Here is a 21,706-nt window from a genome sequence, read left to right on the forward strand (position 1 = left end):
TTTAATTGCGAAAATTAAAAAAAAAATCGTCAAGTTTTCTGAAAAATTACGACCTGTAGGGTGATTTGAACAAAAAATGTCATTATGTACCACTGTGCGCCGAGGACACAGGTCCAAATTGTCGTTGGTCATTCATTTTTTTCCTGCTCCTGGCAGCACCAGGCTCATGGGTAACGCATAATTGCCGATTGCCCAGTTCCCACTCATTGTCGCGGTGAGAATAATTGTAAGACCCATAAATATCCCGGGGCCATTCTTGTTTCCCGATTTATTTTTTGCTTTGCTTGTCTTGGAGGGTTTCTGGCGCGAGATGGTCGGGATTTTAAGACCCGCGCAGAATTAATGGACAATTCGTGTTTGTTGCGTCTCTCTGGGATCCTCTCGAGTGTTAGTCCAGCTGCTTGTTAAACTCACAAGAACTGGCAGTGTTTTTTGCGGAACTCTGGTCGATGTGTACGCCGCTTAATTAATTGGAGGGTTCTTCGTATCGTGTCCGACCCGTGCCGGGGCTATACTACTTGCTGGCACGCAACCAGCTCGTGTTTCGCCGTCGAGTGATCGCCGGCCGAATATTTTGTTGATGAATTAAACCAGTGTCGCGACGGCCACTCTGCACCGCTCGTTACAATAAAGCTCCATGGTATTTTGCCCATTCGTCAACGTTAACTTTATTAACAAACAGAGAAGCGCAGCTCTTGAAAACCTAACGCGTATCACCATTCACGAGCTAGCAATCAACAGAGCATGTTTACACGAGAACTTATAAGAACATGAATTTCAGTCGAACGTTTAACGTTCCCATAAATTTTAAGGATGCGTTAAACCATCGTAGATCCGATCGCTTTGCTTTGCGAGTCGGCTGAAACGTTATCCTACGTTCTAAAGCGACAAACGTGTCCCCCATTCGCGTATTAATGGAATACATGTATCCAGAAATTCGCCGTAACCCAAGGGCGGAGATTCTCGGAGGATCCATTCGGGTCATGCAGCTTGGGAAATCCTTTAAAGCCGAGAGATCCCGGTGATTCCACCTCCCACGCCGACCTGTTTACCTTCCCCTCAAAATCTTGGGCAAATTTTTCTATTTCTCGGAACTGGATCGCCTTGGGTACGCGTTCACCCTGCTCGAGTATCCTCGCCTATAAATATTATTTGATTCGACCACCATTAAGGGGTTATACCTACTCAAACGGCCGAAAAGAGGCGAATCTTTGTGAATTTTTTTTGAAGAAGTGGAAGCATATATTCTTACAGAACATTTTGCAGTTAAAACAGCAACATTTAAAGAACATTTGGTAATTTTTTCGTAGGAAAACATTAATCCTGATTTTTTCGCGCAAAAATCACGCGAAAAAATCAGGATTTCAACTTTACATAGCCGCCATTTTGTTTTAAATGAATATTTCGGAAAATTCTCTCCGTCAATCGGAAGGTACATTAATATACTAACGAAATCTTTCTTGTTTTTTGATTTTAGACAATCCGGTTCCGAATGACAGTGCTCGCCGCAAAACCAAATTTTTAAAAGTGCTTCTTGAGTGTCGGTTGTTACTTTATTATAAACGTAAATATTTTCCTACGAAAAAATTAGAAACTCTTCTTTAAATGTTGCTCTTTCATGTGCAAAAAGTTCTGTAGGAATACATGCTTCCGCTTTTAAAAAAAAATTCACAAACATTCGCCTCTTTTCGGCCGCCTGACTAGGTATAAGCCCTTAAGTGAAAACGTTCGAAATACACGGGGATCTCGATTGAGCGTTCTGCTTCCTCGAGGCAATAGTCGGCCGTTGTCCACCGTGGAACGTGTTTAATATGTGGAACGACGCGGCTGCTTTAATATCGCGCGTCCTGGCACTCGGAACATCCTGATCGCCTGAATGATGAACGCGCACTCCTGGTGGATTAACCGGGGCGCGCGTGCACCGGGGCCAGATCCGTCCAAGTGCCACGTGCATCTTTAAAGCGTCGACCTGGCCAGGTATTCAGCCCCAGATTCGTGGCAGCGGCTTCAAAACGTGCCATCAACGGCGAACCTTGTAACAATTTCTTCCGTCCACAGCCTCGCTTAGAAAGTGGCGGGGCTGGAATCTGCCTGCCCCGTCGGTCCTCCAGGTCGAAATTCAAGCGACGATAATAGACGGGAAGCGGTCAGCGAAGCGTCAGCCGTGAATAATTGGCCAAGGATCGTTCACGAGCAACCGAAATAGCTTTCCGCGCGAGAGAAGCTTTCGAATGCGCGCGGAGATCAATACGCGCTGGCAGCCTGCTCCGTGGACTCATATTTTAATAAGGGTACATCTAGTTCCACCCCGTTATTTCCAACGGATGCATCCTCTGGCGACGAGCAGCAAACCTTCCCTGCAGATTTTCGTAACGGGCGATCGCTAAATTTGAAGAGGCAGCGCTGCTGGAGGTCGTGAAGGATGCCGTGATCCACTTACGCGGGGTGCTTTCCTTTATTTTCGCGGGAGAGCACTGAAAATATCGGTTGATCCAATTCTTCCATCGCGTCGCTGCGTGGACGCCGCCTCGTTTCACCTCGTTGTTAAGTGAAACGTTAATTAGCGCGCTAATCGATCTACCCCCGTTGTTCTTTTCCTCTCGCCCTCTCTCCCCTTTTTCTACCTTTTTTTGTTCACCACCAGTCACCTCAATCCGCAGCTTTCTGCGTGGCGCCGATAACTGCACCGGCTCATTTTCGACCTTGTTTCACCTAATAGGGTAAATCCGGGAGTCGCGGTCCGGCTGGAGAGTTGGTCGAGTGGCTATATTTCAGACTCTATACGTAAAAACGGGTTAAAATGCAGACCAAGCACTCCTTTAGATGCCAAACAGTTGAATGAATAGCGTCACTTCGCTGCCTTCTGTATTTTTCTGGATTTATAGGCTGTAAAAGGTAAATTGAGGTTACATTGACCCTTTTTTCACACAACGGTGTACAGAATCGTATTTAAAATGTACTTCTAAGTTTATTTCCGTTTAATGTTTGGGATAATGAGATAGTAGATATATTGAGGGACAATGCAGCCAAAGTATTTGGCTATATAAACTCTTTCTCTCAAAACTAACGAGAATACCATCTCTCGCTGCAGAAAGGAGAGATGGTCGAGTTATGATTTTTTCATTATTTTTGTTTATATTTATATTTTTTATCATTATTTTATTATTATTATTGTTTATTTATTTTATTCATTCACTTTTGTATTCATTTGCTTCGATAATTGCTGGTAGGTAGTTCACATTTTCCTTGATGTGTTCTTTACTTGTTTAGCATAAACAATTTAAATATCACTGAATCTGTAGCTGTATTCACTCATAAATAATTTTGCTTTCTTCTTTTTTATATCTCCATGAATAACTATATGAGTGGTCTCTGCTAACGACGAAAACCATTCCTCCCGGCACCTCGGGAGAGATGGTCAGATGTCATGATTTCAGTTTTCAACCCGATTTACAGTAAATATTGTCTTAAAGCAAATATCGACCAGTTTTTCTGAATCAGCATAAAATTCTGAACACATTAGGTTTATTCTGATAGACTAAGTAATATCTGTATTAGTTTTAATAATCATTTTATATTAAGTCCACCGCGTCTCCCGGATTTGCCCTAACCCCATGGGCGAACAGTCGAACACCGCATTTGCATCGGGATATCGAAGTGGCTGGCATGCAACGAAGCTCACGGTGATTCTCATCGTCGTGTCAGAATATTCGTTGACTCGTTCCACTTGCACGGATGGTACTGAGAAGCGTTTCGGTGATCGTGTCGCGATTGAAATTAGGAATAGGGAGGGAAAGGAAGGAGAATTGCTAGGTTTCATGAAACTGGCCGACCACGACTCGATTTATGTCAGGATGGACCTCAGCTGAGACATTAGCGGACAAAGGGAAGATATAACGAGGCGTAGTAACTGGACAGGTGTATCGAGTGTAGCAGAAGGTACCGCGACCTTCCCCAACGGCCCCGAATCATCTGCGTAGGTCGAAACGACGGCGTAATACAATAATGTGTCTTCTGCGACGAATAAAGATCTCCTACTCTCGTTTTGTGTCCCACGTAGCTCGTCACCTTCAGTCTGCGAAGTACTCCTTTGGGGAGCACACTCGCGCGGTTCTACCAGTCCTTTCCGCCGTATCAGTTTCCATATAATCCTCGAGCGAACCCACCCACGGCGCGACACGTGCAGTGCGCCAAACTTTCCGCTCGCAAACGACGCCCAGCCGAATGAGCGCTGTGTTCTGATCGACAAGAGGGAACTCATTTGAAAGTATTGACGCAAGAGGAGCGAATATAACACCGCGTTATACGTAGCGCTCGCTGCGGGGGCGGAATCGGCTCGATTCCTCTTCAATCGTTCTTAAATACAGGGTCGCTTTTTGTCGAGGAATGACCTAGTTAACGGGTTGAAGGTGTATAATACGGGGTCGCGAGATCAAAGCCCGTATTATTTTTAGGCTGCGGAGTATTTCCAGATTCGAATACGCGATGGGTATTGATCACCAGCTTCCCTATTTATAGTGAGCATTTCATTCCATCGCATTCTGGCCCACCTTAACGATTCATCTTCGTGCCAGCAGCAGCTAACATCGATAAGAGCGTATCATTGGGATGAGGAGACGTATCGTTGGTTACAGAGTCTTCTCGTCGCGCAAGTATTATAATTAATTCCCAACGGGCACCCTCGACCTCTCTCCCTCCTCCCTCCGTGCTCCAGTCATAAACGAGTACCAAACAAAACGGCCGAAGGCGAGACGGTGGTGGAGGGTGGGTGGTGCATAGGTCTGAAGCTCGTAAAGCCCTAAGAGTCATAAAATTCTCCGATTCAGACGAAAACCGCATAGCGTATAGCTCGCGGCCCCCACTCGAGGCTCCCCTCCCCCTTCTCCGCAAGGTGGAATCTCGACCTACGTTCAGGTCTTGCGGCGGCTTCCGGCCAAACATTCGCGTAACGGCGGGGGCACGAGGCGGAGGGGGCGAGACGATTCGTAAATTCGTGGCGGCGCACAGTGGGGAAATTTTGCGATTTTATGGCCAGAACTACAGAAATGAAAATTTTGAATTTTGCAAATTTAATACAAATGTCAATTGAAGAACTATATCCATTTTCGTGGTCAAAACCACAAAACTTTATCAATCGTTGCAGGATATTATGGGATTGATAACTATTTTATCTATTGAAAATTGATTCTTATATGAAAAGGTTACATATCTCTAAAACACTACTTTAAAAATTCTATAAATTAGGTATTAAGAAACGAAACACAATTATTTTCAGGACAAAAAGATATCTTACGCACCACCAGGAATTGAATGCATACCTTGAAATTATTTTCAGATCTTTGGATAACACAATATAAGTGTTTGAAGCAACTTGAAAATCTGGATTAATTCTTTGCGATCGGTCTAACCTCACATGAACATAAACATTTGCGAGTCTATTATAATTTATTCTTGTGGTTCTGGCCATAAAATCGCGAAATTTCCCCACTGTGCGGCGCGGTGGCGACCAGAACGAAAGAAAAGTTTGGGCGTATGCGGCGTGACTACCCTCTTCCGCCCTCGTTTCACCCCTTCTCCCGTGCTCCTCCTACGTTCTCTCTCTTTCCACCCCCGTGTAATCGACGTAGCGCGTTTATCGAACGACTGCGCGCGCACCGATAACGGGGATGGGGCGTGCTAAGTGTTGGTTGGTCGCAGAGGAAGCGGCGGTGGACGAACGTACGAAGGGGCCGAGCGACGACGACGGCGACGTCGAGGACGAGGACACGGCGACGGCGACGTCCGCGAAGACGGGAGTACCAGACACGAACCCGCCGCGCGACGAGACTGTTTCCCCGACGCAGCACTCTATCCTACTCTGCGCGCCTGGCGAGCGAACCGTCGCGTTGTCAACAGTTGACAGGTCAGTGTCGCCGCAACGTGTTACGGGATCGACGAGCCGCCAGTGATATCGTGTGCTCCTTTTTTTTTTCACCGTGGAGGGAGTGTCGCCTCCTCCTTGGAACGGTGTGCATCGACGCCCGAGGATCCCGGGGGAAGGGTAAACAAAGGCGAATCCTTCGATGGTAGGAGATTGACGAGGATTCACCACGTCCTCGTGGATATTGTTATTGTTGTCCGCCTATCGATCCTCATTGGCGATAGTTCGTTCGAGAAGATCGAGCCCACGCAAGGGGAGCGCAGCGGTGTGATTGTTGCAAGTGCGACGAGAGTGCGTCGAGAGTGCTGGTGCAGCTCAGTGGGATCGCGAGAGGGAGGATTCTGGTTGGGAAGGGCAGATACTCCCGGAGAAGCAACGGAGGACGGATGATATCTGGCCAGCCAGCTCCGAGTGTCGCCTGAGTGTTTTCGTTCAGCTGGTTCGTCCTCCCTCCGAGAGGCGGAGGGCGACGGAGCATCGATCGTTCGCCATTTTGCACGTCGACCGACATCTTCTCCACGCATCGACGACATTTTCCCTCGTGACAGACACCTCGGGGAAAGGACTTCTCGCGACCCCGCGGACGAGGGCCTCGAACGGGGGATAGTGCGTGCACGTTCGGGCCTAGTGGACTGTAGTTATTTCGTGAACTTTCGTTCGTTCATCGATCGCGGCCGGAAGTGTTACGCGCGAGACTACGCGGCTCGTGGTGAGGGTGCGCGATCGCGTTTAGGGCAACAGAAGACAAGGGCTGAAGGGAAGAAAGCATAGGCTTGAAGACACGGTGCAGGGAGGAGCGGGGAGGAGCAGGTAAAGGAGGAGTCAGGCTCGTTCAGGTCGAAGGTAGAAGTCAGCAGGCTGGGAGGACGGCTGAGCGAGGTGGTGGGTCCCGTCGTGGAGGAGGCCATCGAGCCAGGGGATGCGACCCCGCTGACGGGACCCCCGAGGGAGTCCTCGGTTCCTCGAGCACCCCCGCCGCTACCGCAGCGCGACACCACTCCCAGCCCACCGCGACCTCCGCCCACTACGTCCCAGCAAACACAGAATCCGGGTCATCAGACCCACGAGTCGACCTCGGGCTCCCAGAATCCGGGTCATCAGACCCACAATCCCGGCCACCATTCGCAGAATCCGGCCCACCAGCAGAATCCAGGACACCAGGCGCAAAATCCGGGCCATCATCAGAATCCAGGCCAGCAGGCCCAGAATACCAGCCAGCCGGCCCAGAATCCCAGCCAGGAGGGCCAGAACCCAGGTCACCAGGCACAGAATACCAGCCAGCAGACTTCCAACCCGGGCCACCAGGCACAGAATCCGGGTCACCAGGCCCAGAACCCTGGGCACCCGGCTCAAAACGTTAGTCGACCGGCCCAAAATCCCAGCCACCAGTCCACGCAGACGCAGCCACCTACGTTGCAGCAGCAACACTCGCAGCAGCAGCAACCACAACAACAACAGGAGCACCGTTCCAGCAGCATGGGGACCGTACTCTCTTTCAGTCCGCGTGACAGACGGGGGCTCGTGTACCCGCCAGCGGGGCACCAGCAGCCCGCTGACTTCACGCTCAACAATTTCAATTACGAGCAGCTGAACAACGCGAAAAATCGCGAGAATAAGAGCGGCGTCGCCACGGTGGCGCCGGCGCCGCCCACGAGCCATCCGCCCACGAACAATAACTCGTTGCAGAACAACAACATCAACCTGAACAATAACGACAACGCCAGGATCATCTCGGAGAAGAACGCCCTCGAGAAGAACCTGAAGAAGCACTCGCTGTTCATAAACGCACTGGCGTGGAAGCGGTTCAGCACCTCCAACAACAGCAAGAAGAAGCTCGACAACCAGAACAAGAACATCACGTTCAGGCAGCTGCTCGATTACAAGCCTGTCGTAGACAAGAACAGGAACATACAGACGCCTCAGGTCAGCACACCTTTCGTTTCTTTCGCTTTTGTCGCTTCTATTGCTTCGGTTGCTTTGGTTGCTTCTATCGCTCGTAAACAGAGCTGTTCGTTACTCTTCTGACAAGGGTAGTCGCTCGTATCCCCGCGACCACCGACGTGGTAGAAATTTACTCTACTCTACATCGCTCGAAAGCTTCGTTTCGAACAATCGAGTGACGGTAGTTCTCGAAGAGTTCTCCCACAGTGCTAAATAATGCGAGCGCGACGTGGACGGCCCATTTTTGTGCGCCAGGTAGTCTCGAACAAGAGCCTCGGAAGTCTCGTGCGAGGAACGTCGAAGGTACTTTGACCCCGGTGCGCGATCGAAAGCGATATCGATCGTCCGCACGTTTCCCTTTGCGTTTTTACACCAGTACCATTTCTCCCTCGCAAAGACTGCCGAGGAACGAGCCCGTCTATTCGACTGCCTCCGCTCGACTTCCGTCGACACCCTGTACCCGCCGGAGATTCAAAACGGGCTCCCTGTCCGCGAAGAATTTATTCATCCCCCTTCTCGCAGTGTGCACCCTTTCTTCCACAGTATGAAAAATAGAACAGCTCGCCCAAGTCCCTCTACCGTGATAGTTGATACGAAATGTTACTGGCGCAGACGAAACCACCGGCGTCGAACAACAATCACACCACGCACAACCCTACGTGCGAGAAGCTCGTGCAGAAGCCCCTGCCCCCCGGGCCAAGGAAAACTGTCATCCAAGCCTCGACCTCGGAGTTGCTCAGGTGCCTCGGTGTCTTCCTCCACAGGAAATGCACCCGTTTAAGAGACTTCCAGGCCGGCGATGCTGTTATGTGGCTGAGGACCGTCGACAGGAGCCTGCTGCTTCAGGGCTGGCAGGTGAGTCCTTCGACAGAACCTTTAAGATGACTAGGCAGTCAGATTGATCGAAAATCAATTATTTTTTGCGAATTAATTACAAGGAGATGAATACAAATTGTGACTAGTACTTTTGGGTAATGTTTGTTAATACTATAAACGGTGAAAAAAAATTATTTGAATAATATATACATATGTATGACAGCGCTATAGTTGCCTGATATATAGGTGTTTTTTTCTGGAGCCGCTGTTATTTTGCAGTGAGTGTTATTTGGCCGTAAGAAATTGAATTGTGAAATATCTTCTGAAATTGATACTTTGCTCTGACCCCCATTCTGCTCTGAACCTATTGAAAAAAGATCAAAATTATAAAAATGGCGGCTCTAAAACAGCAAATTTTAAAGAAACTTGATTTTTCGCCAGGGAAAAGAGCCATTTTTTTTGTCAAAACAGAAGTTTTCACAGACTTGCGCGTAGGTTCAGGTCGTAACTAGACATGTTTCACATATGCTGAATTTTTTCAAATCGACTTGTAAGGTGAATGTTCCAATTTCTGCTCATTTAAGTAACTCGTCATAAATAAGGTGTAAAAAATTTCTGATCAATATTTGCAGAGTAATTGATTAATTCTTTAATAATAAATCAACCAATTGAAAAACTCTTTAAGGAAGATATTTCAAGATGTTTAACTATTAGTAATTTGTAATTAAATATATAATGCTCTAAATGTCTGTATTTCTGCTCATGAAAATTAACTCGCGTAAATGTTTAAATAATTGAGAATTATTTTGTTGCAACTACAGTACAAACGTAACATTTGACCCGGGAAGGGTGGTACTTTCGAAAAATACAGCAAAAAACTCGAGTTTCTGACTGCCTGGTCCCCTTAATCAAAACACTTTCAGAAGCACCCTGCGTAGCTCGCGATTACAAGCACCGGCATCTGTAGCATAGCCATTAATAAGCCGCTTATCGAAGAAAGTAGTCCAAGTCTCGCAGTGGACGCGACAAGCCCGACCAATTAACGTTAACGCGATAATTAATATTCATCCCTCACGGGCGTGATGTAGCTGGTATCTGATTAAAGCTCATCGCCCGAGCCCCGCGATAACGAGTTAATTAAAGCCGGATTTCGCGGCACGAGTTGACGATCGGATCGACGAGGCAATTAACGACGCGAGACAAAAACCATGGACGAAAAGAAACGAAAGCTCGTCAGACTAGTCTAATTGGTAGCAGGCCTCCGTTGGCCTGGAAGGAATCCGCCGCAGAACTCTGGCGAATGATCGGCGTCGTTTGCGCTGCGATCCGTAGATGCAAGGGCCCACTCACATTAGACGGAACGAGATCCGCACGCGTCGGGTCCCGTGGAGAGCAGAACCACCCTCCACTCCTTCTCCTATCGAACTCGTTCTCCACACGGAGGGGTGCATGTGCAATCGCGGTGACCCCGCGGGAATACGCCGTCCCGTAATGAGAGCCGCCGAGGGGCACGTTAGTCACAATATGTCGGGATGGGAATTAAACGCGGGAGGGCTACTTTTCGCCGAACGGGACACCAGGTTTCCATTTAGCCTCATCCATATGGTACGCACTCCGCAGAACGATGAACCGTTCGGCCGAGCAACGGACAAGGCAAACGCATTTGCACCAGCAGGACCGCGATCGATCAACCCTCAGCTTCGTGCTTTCCCTGCGAAGTCGTTTCGATTTCACTCGCCAATCTCGCGTTTATGCTAATAGGCTGCGCACCGCGATTGCGGCTTATGCAAATCCCATGGTCTCTAACTGGCCGATCGACCTCTACCCGCAATCCTTCGCTGTTCGTTTTGGACACGGCCATTTCGATTTCTTTCGTAAGGGTATTGTGAATTGGGAGCTTGGAAAAATGATGCGGTTAAGGGGCTATGCCTAGTCAGCTTTCGAAAAAGAACGCGATTTTCAAGAATTTTTGTGGAATATCTACTGTATATTTTATTATTACAGGTATTCGCTTATTTTAGAAGAACATATGTGCAGCAACTCTCAGTAATTTTGTTATAGAAAAACATTAAAAAATGAACGAATAACAGCCGAGAGTTGCTACATATATGTACTTTTAAAATAAGTGAATAGTTGTAAAAAAATATACAGTAGATAATCCACAGAAAATTTACGAAAATCGCGTTCTTTTTCGAAAGCTGACTAAGCATAACCCCTTAACGTATCGTCTATATTCTTACCTGCGAGAGCAACTATCCAATATATTCTGCGAACGATGTGAAAAATCATTCCCTCCGTGTCCGCTGATCGCAATGAATGGCTCCCGCGCATTTCTTCCGGCTGTCCCTTTTTACTCGTGGCCACCGAAGGTCATTATCGATCATCGAGTTTACAAGCTGTCACGCGGCGCTGGATTTCGTGGAAAGCCCGCGTCGTGTTCTACATGCGAAAGCGATATTCGCTCTCGGCGGAAAACGGCCTATCCTTAGTCACGAGTGACGTGCGCGGCTTTCCACCTTGAAGAACATTTGCCGAAGCTCACGCGACTCTACGCGGTGATTTTACGCGATTACTTAAGCCACCTACCTTTTTCCCGTCTGTTTAAGAATATTGTGATTTCTTATTTTATGGTTGGGTCGTATATTGGGTATTATATTCGGACCAGTGGATCGGGGAAAGGTTTCCCACGTCGATAAGTCTTCGACGCGTTCGAGGGCATGACTGATAAAGCCATCCCCAAAGCAATTCACGGAAGGGGTTTCCTTATCTCCACGCCCAGAAAATCTAGTACTAACGAGCTTATCGCAGGGATTTCGTCACGATCGTCCACCCGGCAATTTTTTTTTTCAAATGCCTTATCGCCTCTGGTTGATAAGGGGAGGATGAGAGAGGGGGATGATCCACCGCTGAGCAGGGCGATTTGTCTATATTTAGACCGAGCGTCCCCTCGGTATTTGTAGCCTGCGGGAGGTCAGATTGGAATATTAATATTTTCGCGAATACCAGCTTCGAGTGTTCGATCGTAACGCGACAATTCCATTTACGCTAAAGCGCGACTGGTTTCGAAATACCCGCATCGATCTTCCTCCCGTTCATCCCCCGAGGCTCTGTGCGATGCACGTACGATAAACACGTCGTCGATTCACTCGCGCTCGTCCTCCCTTTTCTCTACCGGCACGCGAAACGTTCATAAATCATAACCGCGACGTGAATGCGCGATATAATTCGTAGCCTCGTGGGTTCGATCGGAACGCGTCGACCAGCGGCGATCGATGACAATTCGGCGGGCTCTGCGACGTTAGTTGCTAGAAAAACCTCGCCACGCAAGTGACAAGGTCCTCCCACGCGGTTTCCATAGAAAGCCGCGCGTCCTTTGACGGCTAATGGATTCGGAGAAGAGGTATACGTGGCGCGAAGAAAAGATCTGAAATGATCGAGTAATGACGTAGCACGTGGGCGTACAAAACACCTGAGCCCCTGTGCTCGCGAAGAGCCTCCACAAGTCGCCAATCCACGGTAGTATTCCACGATAACTCGTGCTCGCGAGCAAAAGTAACCCCTGCGCGGCTGTGTGCGCACGCACACCGAGGCCAGATAGTAAGGGGTAGCAGCCAGCGCGCTCCACGTGCGTGTGTTTATTCGTCTCGACGAGCGCAACGTGTAGGCAAATATACACAGACCCGCGGCTTCCCCCTGTCAAAGGGCCTCTTCACCGATCATCCTCGGAGCTACCCTGCTTTCCAACCCCAAATCCTACTGGCCCTTAGCCGAACGTTAAAGCACTCGGCGCTCCCTGGCACGAGCTCACGGGGTCGGTTCGATCTCTCGCTGCCCTTTTCCTTTCGACCTCTCGACGTGGAACTTGGAATAGAGGTGTATAATTATTACACGCGACAGGCTCGCATTCTCCCGCAAGCTCTCCATAAAAAGAAACCAACCGCGATCCATCTGTCTCTCCTCAGATTGCTCGACACTTTCGTTTGCAGTTTACATTTTAATTACTCGCATTATTACTGCGGCCTCGCTTTTGCTCGTATCTTAATTTCTCCTTATGTACTATATTTTTTGTTTAACGAGTAATAAAGTCGAAATAATAATAATAATAATAATAATTACGAACCATTATTCAGTATATAAACATATTCTAAAATATTCGAAACATTCAGGCTTTAAACTACTCGACACACCGGACTGTTCGGTTCTATTTGAGCCGCTCGAAAAAATTCGAGTTCTCGCTTTTCTTCGAGCTACTCGGTTCTTTCGAGCCGCTCGCTTTTTTCGAGTCCTCGAACAGCTCTAACCTATACACGCGCGTCTCCTTCTTTTTCACCAGAGATTGGAGCGCACGGTTAATTATAACGGAGGATAGAAATCGATAGGGCCTATCGGGATAAAGGGATGCTGCGGAAGATGTGTGCAGCTATGTGCAGGCATCGACGGGGGAGGAAGCGTGGGGGTTGAAGGGGTGTGGTGTGGGGTCACGTGCGTACAGTGGCAACGTCGCAAAGCCACCCCTTGGCAGAGTGTAGAAATATGCGGGGGACTCGCGAGGGACGTTCACCCTTCGGTTTTAATTGCGAGAGGGAGACGGCCTCTTGCCGAACTCACCCTCGAGCTTCTTGCGCGCGAAGACGTTTCAACGAGGAAAGAGGATTACTTAAAAAAAATTGCTGCTTCGATCCACCGTTTGCTCATGTCCGCTCATCGAAACAACGCGGCGTGGGGGAAGCTCGGGGGTGAGGACGATACTGGGGAAATATTTTGATCTGCTGCTTACGGAATATGGCGAGCTGCACAAGCTGGAGGGACGTTGGCATGTTTTTAGAACATTTTGTTATATGTATAATATAAAAATTAACAATCTTGTGTTTGCTTAAGTATCCTATTATAACATTGCATATTTGTCATTGTACTACGAATATCAAAATGTATAAAATTTTTATCCTTCTCCTTTAAGGGATTATGCCTAGTCAGCTGGCGAAAAAGAACACGATATTCGGGAATTCGTTATGGAATATTTATTGTATATTTTTTTGCAACTATTCGCTTATTTTAAAAGTACATAAGTGATCGTCCCAATTTCTGCTCATTTAAAAGGTAACTCGTCATAAGGAAGGTGTACAAAATTTATTTGCGATCAAAATTTGCAGGGTAATTGATTAATTCTTTAATAATAAATCAATCAATTCAAAAACTATTTAAGAAAGATGTTTCAAGATGTTTAACTAAAATAGCGACGTATCTATTGCCCCAAGCTCGCGCGACACTCGCGTAAATGGTTAAATAATTTAGAATCATTTTCTTGCAACTATAGTACAAACGTAACGCATATAATAATAAGAAAAATACGAAATGAGCAGAAATTTTGTTAAAATAAAAAATCCTTCGTTCATCTGCTAGCCTCTGGTATATAAAAGAAGTCTGCAAAAGTTTAGGCCAATTGGTACAGCTTTCGCGAGAATGGCTGTTATTCGTTCATTTTTTAATGCTTCTCTGTAACAAAATTACTGAGAGTTGCTGCATACACGTAGGTACTGTTAAAATAAGCAAATAGTTGTATAAAATGTACAGTAGATATTCCACGAAAAAATTCCCGAAAATCGCGTTCTTTTTCGCCAGGTGACTAAGTAGGCATAACCCCTTAATACATATTAAATAACTGTCAATGTTTCCCCAGTTTACGATATGTAACGGTGCAAAGGAACTTGCAAGACAGTCCCATTAGTAACAGCTTTCCTGTTTCATATGGAAGATGGGCTCTCATCTAGCCTCCAATCGATAAATCGCCGTTATATCGAATTACCGAAAGCTCCGACAGCATTACGTGACACCTCGTTTTATCTAGCCTTTACCTTGCAACCGAATCGCCTCGTCTCTATCGAATCATATATCAAAGTAGCAGCATTCTTGTTGGGAATAGAGGTGGCATTCAGGCGAACGTGAATGCCGCGTGACAAGGCAGAAGCGGAAAATGCACCTGCTTTCCTCGCTCGGCTCTGAACCTCAGCGTAAACTGCTATTCTCGAAGCTCGGAACGTCTCACGGACACAATCCCTGCATAATTACTCACGATTCGCGGCGACTTTGACGCAAGTGGGGCAATCAGATGGCCTGAATAATTTTCCGCGGTGCTTACCTCTGCTCCTCTTAATTCGACGTCGAGTGACCTGCATAACAACGACGGCCACCGAAGTGGCGACCGTAATGCCAGAATACTTTATAAAGAATTGCAGCCCCTCCTAAAAAAAAGAGAAGAAAGAAAGGAGAACTTAGGATACTTATCCTCGTGAATAGCGCCGTTCTTTTTTGAACACCGGCTGTGCGTCTCCGTTATCAGTACTCCAGACCTTGTTGTAGCAGGCGGCGTAGATAATTTTCGGTCGATCCACGGTTTCCGTGCTCACGTTCGACGTAAATCCACGCCCCTTCAGAGAAGTTCTGCGCGTTCCGTGCAAGGTTACACGTAACGGAGGAGCGGTCTACAGAAAATCACGCTGCCTTCGCGCCCTGAGGTTACCGCACGGCAAGAACCGCAATCGATCGTGCACGTGCTCAAATCTAATCAGTCAAGGGTGACACATAGGGCACGTTCTAGAAACACACTCTCGCTGGAGGCGTCGAGAGACCTCGCTTACTCCTTGGGTCTTTTCCTGATACGTGGAAACTCCCTTGGAAATAATACACGAATACCCACCTCGATACCTGGCTCACTTCTTACATCGTTCTTGTATAACGCTTCTCTAAAAATACTTGAGCTGGAAAGCTAACGAAGGGGCGCACACTTGCCTCCCTAAATACTGCTGAGAGGGTCGGTACAAATCAACGCGGGATACTCGGAGATTGGCTCAAGTTCTCGACGATACTACTATTCGCGGGGGTGTAAAACAGGAGAGCGGAGTGTCCCTTCGAATCAGAGTTACGTAAGCAACTTCGTTCTGCCTTCACGAGCGTTCCACGCGGAATTGCGTAATCTCCTTTCTCCTGGAGCGTTCGGCGAGCTCGGACGCCGGAGCGGGCACTCGGTTCGTCGCGAAAAAGGATCTCTGATGTCTATCCGTGTACATAATACATACGCCCAGCGTCGCGCACGTCTGACGTAGATTTCGATATTGATCCACTCCGCTCGGAATTCGTTTCTCGAGATTGGCTTGTGCTCGACTGCGGGTTTAACGGTCCTCGAGTATCGAGCCAGCGGGAGCAACACGTAGACCGTTTAACGTAGAATGTTAATCCACTTCGTCTAGACGGTGAAGAGAAGAAGCTTGAACGTCATTGCGGCGAATCCCGTTAAAGGGAAACCATACGTCGGCGCAATCGTTTCCCGCGTGCTGCCAAGGGCCACACGTGAACGGAACAGTCGCGAGACACGTGTAAAGCTCGCCCCGTTTGTTCTCGCGGAGAGGAAGCCGGATAAAACGGTTCCACATCCCGGGGAATTCGCGGGGGATAATCGCGTACGGTCGCACCAGCCACGTGGTCGATCATACGCGGATTATCGGTCGATTTACAACGCGAGCGGCCGACAGGAGCGCTCTCCTGCAATATTCCGGTGCAGGGATCTTTGGAAGAGAAGGTTACCTACTCGTAAACTGTATTGAAGGCAGTAGGTCATTTTTAGGATTTTATTTTTAAAAAAGTGAACGTCATAGCGTTAAAAAACTTTTTAGGCTGTATTTTTACGTCATTAAAATAGTAGATACATTTTTTTGACATATTTTATCTAATACTAATGATTACATGAACAATCTTATAAACTTTAAGAATTTTCTTGGTTCGTTGATTTCAAATAATTATACAATGCGCTATAAATTCCGCAGATGCGGAACTGTTTTTTGTTTCACCAGGACAGTCATAACCACTGACAGATAGCAGTATCGGATAAAATATACACAATATTTTTTATTATCTTCAATGATGAAGAAATATAGCTTAAAAAGTTATTTGACACTATGACGTTTACCTACTTTTTTTAAAAAAATAGCATCCTGAAAGTGATCTATTTTTGGAGTGATTCGATGGGAGGGTAACCTTAAAAGAGAAAGGAATCGAATTAAATTCGGTTTCTGGGATGCGGTCGGACATGAAAGTGGAGTTAAAAGCGTGGTCCTTCCGTGGTCCTATCTGGTCGAATTAGAGACGGTCCAATGGTTTTATTTAGCAGAGTCTCGGGAATTTAATTAGAAACGTTGGATGTTCGGTAAGCTGGTGAAAAACGCTGCACAGCTCCATTGGGGTGCAGGCCGCTCACCCCTGTGCAACTATCGACCGAACGAATATACACGGCTCGGCTTGTGTATCGGCTCTCTCGCTCGTTTGCCATCCTCGACAGGCTTTTACGAGGCACGTTACACCTCATGAAGTGGCCAAGACACGTGGAAAGCTCCGCGATCGCGTTGGCACATGCCTCGGCGGGGACTTTGCTTTAAAAATAAACGTGGCCCCTTTGCGACCACACCTCTCCTCCGTTTTGCGATCATAATAAAGGGCAATAAATATCGAAAGCTATTATCTCCTCTGGGCGCCAGAAATAGCCGCGTCAATAATACGTCCCGATGTTTTCTAACTCGCTCCTCGCGGAGATCCTCCTCGTCCCTTCTTACGTAGCACTAAATCTACGTCCCTTAAATTAAAAGATACCCCTCGTGGAACCTCCTCCCTCCCTTTCTCAGGCTATCGTAACCACCCCCACGTGCTCGGCTCCTCGCGGAGTTCCACCTGTTACGATCTTCAAACTTGCGCTCGGTTACTCCCTCCCTGTCGCCCAACAGTACCTCCAACGAGTGCCTTTTTAACAAGTGCGCCGCGAGTAGCTGCGAGTGTCGACGTCCCCAGGTATTCCTGGACGTTCTGAATGCATCAGGGGCCAGGCCCACCGAGCCGTGCGAACGCTTTCCGCCGCGTAATGCGCGTTAAGCGCAGCTAACGAGGGGAGCAACAACCAGCCGCAACGCCGGCAAAAATCCTCGCAGGCGAGAGAACTTATCGGGAGCATCGATCCTACGCCTGGGTCACCGCGGGGCCTCACCGTTAACGCGTCCACATACGCGAGAAGCCACCCCCGCGTACGCGCCCCTGTGCCAGACCAACCGTCGCGGCCTGGAAAAGCCTCGCCTGTGATCATCGCCGTGCGTGTTAATGCTCACAAAGCGTTCGTCGTGCCCGGAGAACGATCCGGGGGCGAGACTGGATCGCTCGAGGGGTCAAAGTCTCTTTCCGCTATGCGCGTGAAACGGGAAAGACGCGTGCACCGCGGGGATGGGCGCCACGGAGCAGGAAGTCGAGACTGAATCGAGTCCACGATATATTTTTTAACGTCCATTGCATTCGCAAGTCCACCCCTCTTTGTGGCTGCTGTAAGGCACGCTTATAGCCGGTCGTAACTGTGGCGCCGTGTAGCAGAAGCTGTTGCTAAAAATTTCACCGTTCCCTCGACGTAGTGGGACATTCAGTCGGCCATTATTTATACGAACATTGTAGTCCAGTGAAATTAGGATCTGTCTTCGGAATAAATACCACCGAGATAAATAATTTTGGTACGAGCCTTTATTTGCTCGTTTTAAACAATATGTCAAAAGTCCCCATCGATCCGACTGTCGGTAAAAATTTTACAGAGCGTTAAATAAAAAACAACAGTTTTTCGCGAATATCTTGTTATCTAGTAGTTTTGCGACGGAAATAGTTATTATACAATTTATAGCCCAGGAAATTCTCTACAAAATTCTCTACATTTGACAAGGAAAGATCCCAAACCCTGAAATTCACAAAATTATGAAACTCTGTAAATATGTAGGGGGTAAAATTGACTCCTGAAAATCCGTTTTTTTTTTCGATTTTGTGTTATAACTCGCGAACAGTAAGAACTGTAAGAACTATAACTTACCAAATGATAGTTCTAATTAAAAGAAGTAACTTTTTCCTAAACACTGTTTTTCTACCTCTTACAGTTCGCGAGTAATAATACAAAATAAAAAAAAATTTCCAGGATCAATTGCACCCTCTTGGAGTGAATTTGGGCAGCAAACGAAATTGCGTTATACTCAGGAGGACTTCCTCTACATACTTACAGAGTTTCATAATTTTGTGAATTTCAGGGTTCGGGATCTTCCCTTGTCAAATATATGGGGGTTGAAATTTGGTAACCCGACATACATGAAAATGGTTACTCCTACGAAAAAAACTTATAGAACCTTTTTTGTAGAGAATTTCCTAGGCTACAAATTGTATAATAACTATTTTTGTCGCAAAACTGCTAGATAACGAGATATTCGCGAAAAACTGCTGTTTTATTCAACCCTCTGTAAAATGTGTAGCAACAGTCGAATCGATGGGGACTTTTGACACATTATTTAAAACGACAAAATAAAAGCCCATACTAAAATTTAGCTTGGTGGGAATTATTCCGTAGATTAGGCAGATTTGCGTCTAATTTCACTGAACTAATTGGTCAGTCGCGGCGCGCAGGTTGTCGTTGCTCGATTAAAGCTGGGCGTGCCTCGCGCACATGCAAATTAGGTGTACACGCGGGATAAGTGCATTAAACGCGCCTGCAGTGGATGCAACCGCACTACCAGCGGCGACGGTGGCCCCTTTATGCGCGCGTTAAAGCCAGCCAGCCGGGTTGCATGTATCTAGGCGTACTCAACGAGCCAATGCACTTTGCCTCTAGCCTTTCGAGCTAGATCGACCCACGTGCCACGTCCTAATTCGCTAATGACTCGGAGGACTCGGTTTCTGGAGCAAGGAGACCGGACGCCAGGCGAACCCTGATAAAGGACAGACGTCAGAAGTGGCGGCGTGAATCGGCTCCTCTCGCTCGATACGCGATCAACTGAAACAGCTGCTCCGTAGTCAATGACACTTAGCGTCCCCATCTCGATTTCCGCTCGTATTATACACGTCGGGTACGACGAATCGAGGTGGATGAAAGTCTGGCAACATCCTCTCAGCGTTCCAAGAATCACGATGCCCCAGATGTGATGAAGTAGAGATTGATAGGGATTGTCTGCGCCGCGGGACAAGTGAATCCGAGCTCGGTGAAGAGACATCGCGGGGGAACACGAGACGCGCCATTCTCCAGGGTTGCGATGAAAGGAAGACCTGTCGCGATCGAAGTATCGACCGCGACCGCCGTCGGGCACGACAATGCCGATTGCATTTTCGCAAGCGTGGCATGTAACGCGACACCGCGCGTGAATCATTCCTTTCTGCTCGTCGGCGAGCATGACCCGCACGCTCCTAGACCGGGGAGAAGCACTTCGCTTCACCTGAATGTGCCGCGAGGGGCTGCATTCGTAGAAAAACACCTCCCCTGTCATCGGGATGCATCGAATACCTGTCTGCTCGCCTGTACTCGAAGGAATTCAATTTCAAATGCATTGCGGATTCTCCGCGACGCTTGGCGCCTGTCTCTTAATATTACGACGGCTAGGTATTTTCTCCATGCGGGCGAGAGATGTTTTCATATACGTATTAGGGATAGAGGGTGCAGGGTGTTGCGTACATTCGAGTTCGAATCGATCCTCGGCGAGAGTTGCAAGTGGTGGATTCTAATATTTCTGAATTTTTCTCGCAGGATGTCGCGTTCATCAATCCTGCCAACGTTGTGTTCATTTACATGCTCGTGAGGGAGCTGGTCGACGGAGACGAGGCCTCCGAGAGGGAACTCCAAGCGACAGTGCTGACGTGCCTGTACCTGAGCTACAGCTACATGGGCAACGAGATCAGCTACCCCTTGAAGCCGTTCGTCGTGGAGGATAGCAAAGACAAGTTCTGGGACAGGTGTCTATTGATCGTCAACCGACTGAGCTCCGATATGCTGCGGATCAACAGCGAGCCAGGATTCTTCACGGAGATCTTCACCGAACTGAAGGTACGTGTTCCCAGCGGGGACTAGCATTCGTGTATTCTAGGGTGGCTCTTATTTACTCTTGGTGAAATTCTTTGGTGAAAGTTTAAATCCTTCTCGAACAATTTTTATTTACGGTAAACCAACCAGTAATTGATCGCATACCGGTGAATGACCATTAGGCAGAGAAATGTCAATTATAAATTTAAACGTTATTATATGTTTATAAATGGAGTGTAGTGGCACTTTTAATATCTTATGTTTTTAGTTACGCGTATTAAGCAAACATTCATAAGTACAATTCTTATTAAAAGTATGCGATCATTTACTGGGCTTCTACACGTTTTACATTTTATAATTTTTGTTTTTTAATTACGATAAGAATAAGTAATTATTTTTATAGAAGTTTCAAGAAAAATAAATTTAAATGCAATTTCAACAGTTGTTTAGTTGTTATACATAAATATATTCAAGTATTGATCTCAAGGGTCCATAGATTCAACAATTCGCTCACTCACTGGTTGGTTTACCCTATGAAGGCGAAAAAAATTATAATTTTTATTTTCGAGGACTATTTTTTAAACATTTAAGGGGGGGATGTACCGAGATATCCCAAAATGATAAAAAAAATTAATAGAACATGAGAAATGCTCCTTATCTGGATCTTCAACTTTTGTTTGACATACTTTTTTATGTAATCAATAACTTGGAGGATATTATGCAAAATTGACTTTGTAAGCTATTAAGGGGGCCGTCTCACTGGGCCTTGAAGTGTGTGCGTACGCTCACACAAGCTAGGAAAAACGTATACGTATACGCAATGTAGTAAACAAACCGTTTCAACCATCTTTCTTCCTGGAATCGGCACGAAGCAAGTTTTGGTAGATATAATTGCCTTCAGTAGACATTCGTGCAGGGTGGTCTGGTGCGTTTAAACTTTTCGGAAGAAAATAAGAGCCACCCTAGTGTATTCGTTTGGAAACAGGTTCTATCGTGAATTGTCTCGGTTTCGCTAATGATTAACCCGTTACAACAGGCCTTCGGAGTGGACGATCAAGGTAGTCTGCCTGGTACCGGCCTCGAGCGTAGCCTCGTCGTCTCCGGAGTCGTGGTACCAACCAAGGCGGCTTGACGGAGCTACACACACCTGCTGGTGCGCATCGTCCGGCACGGCTGCGACGTCA

The 21,706-nt window shown here is 47.2% G+C and overlaps 1 protein-coding gene across 1 annotated transcript; it reads left to right on the top strand.

Moving 5' to 3' along the window:
- The first annotated feature begins 6,698 nt into the window (after positions 1 to 6,698).
- On the top strand, positions 6,699 to 21,698 carry Cdk5alpha (Cdk5 activator-like protein). Its single transcript, XM_076818531.1, has 4 exons — positions 6,699 to 7,843; positions 8,474 to 8,716; positions 20,250 to 20,546; positions 21,559 to 21,698. Exons 1-4 carry the CDS (start codon positions 7,397 to 7,399, stop codon positions 21,652 to 21,654), a joined length of 1,083 nt encoding a protein of 360 aa, XP_076674646.1. The 5' UTR covers positions 6,699 to 7,396; the 3' UTR covers positions 21,655 to 21,698.
- Positions 21,699 to 21,706: the final 8 nt, after the last annotated feature.

The sequence above is a fragment of the Andrena cerasifolii genome, chromosome 8 (assembly GCF_050908995.1).
Source record: "Andrena cerasifolii isolate SP2316 chromosome 8, iyAndCera1_principal, whole genome shotgun sequence".
NCBI lineage: Eukaryota > Metazoa > Arthropoda > Insecta > Hymenoptera > Andrenidae > Andrena > Andrena cerasifolii.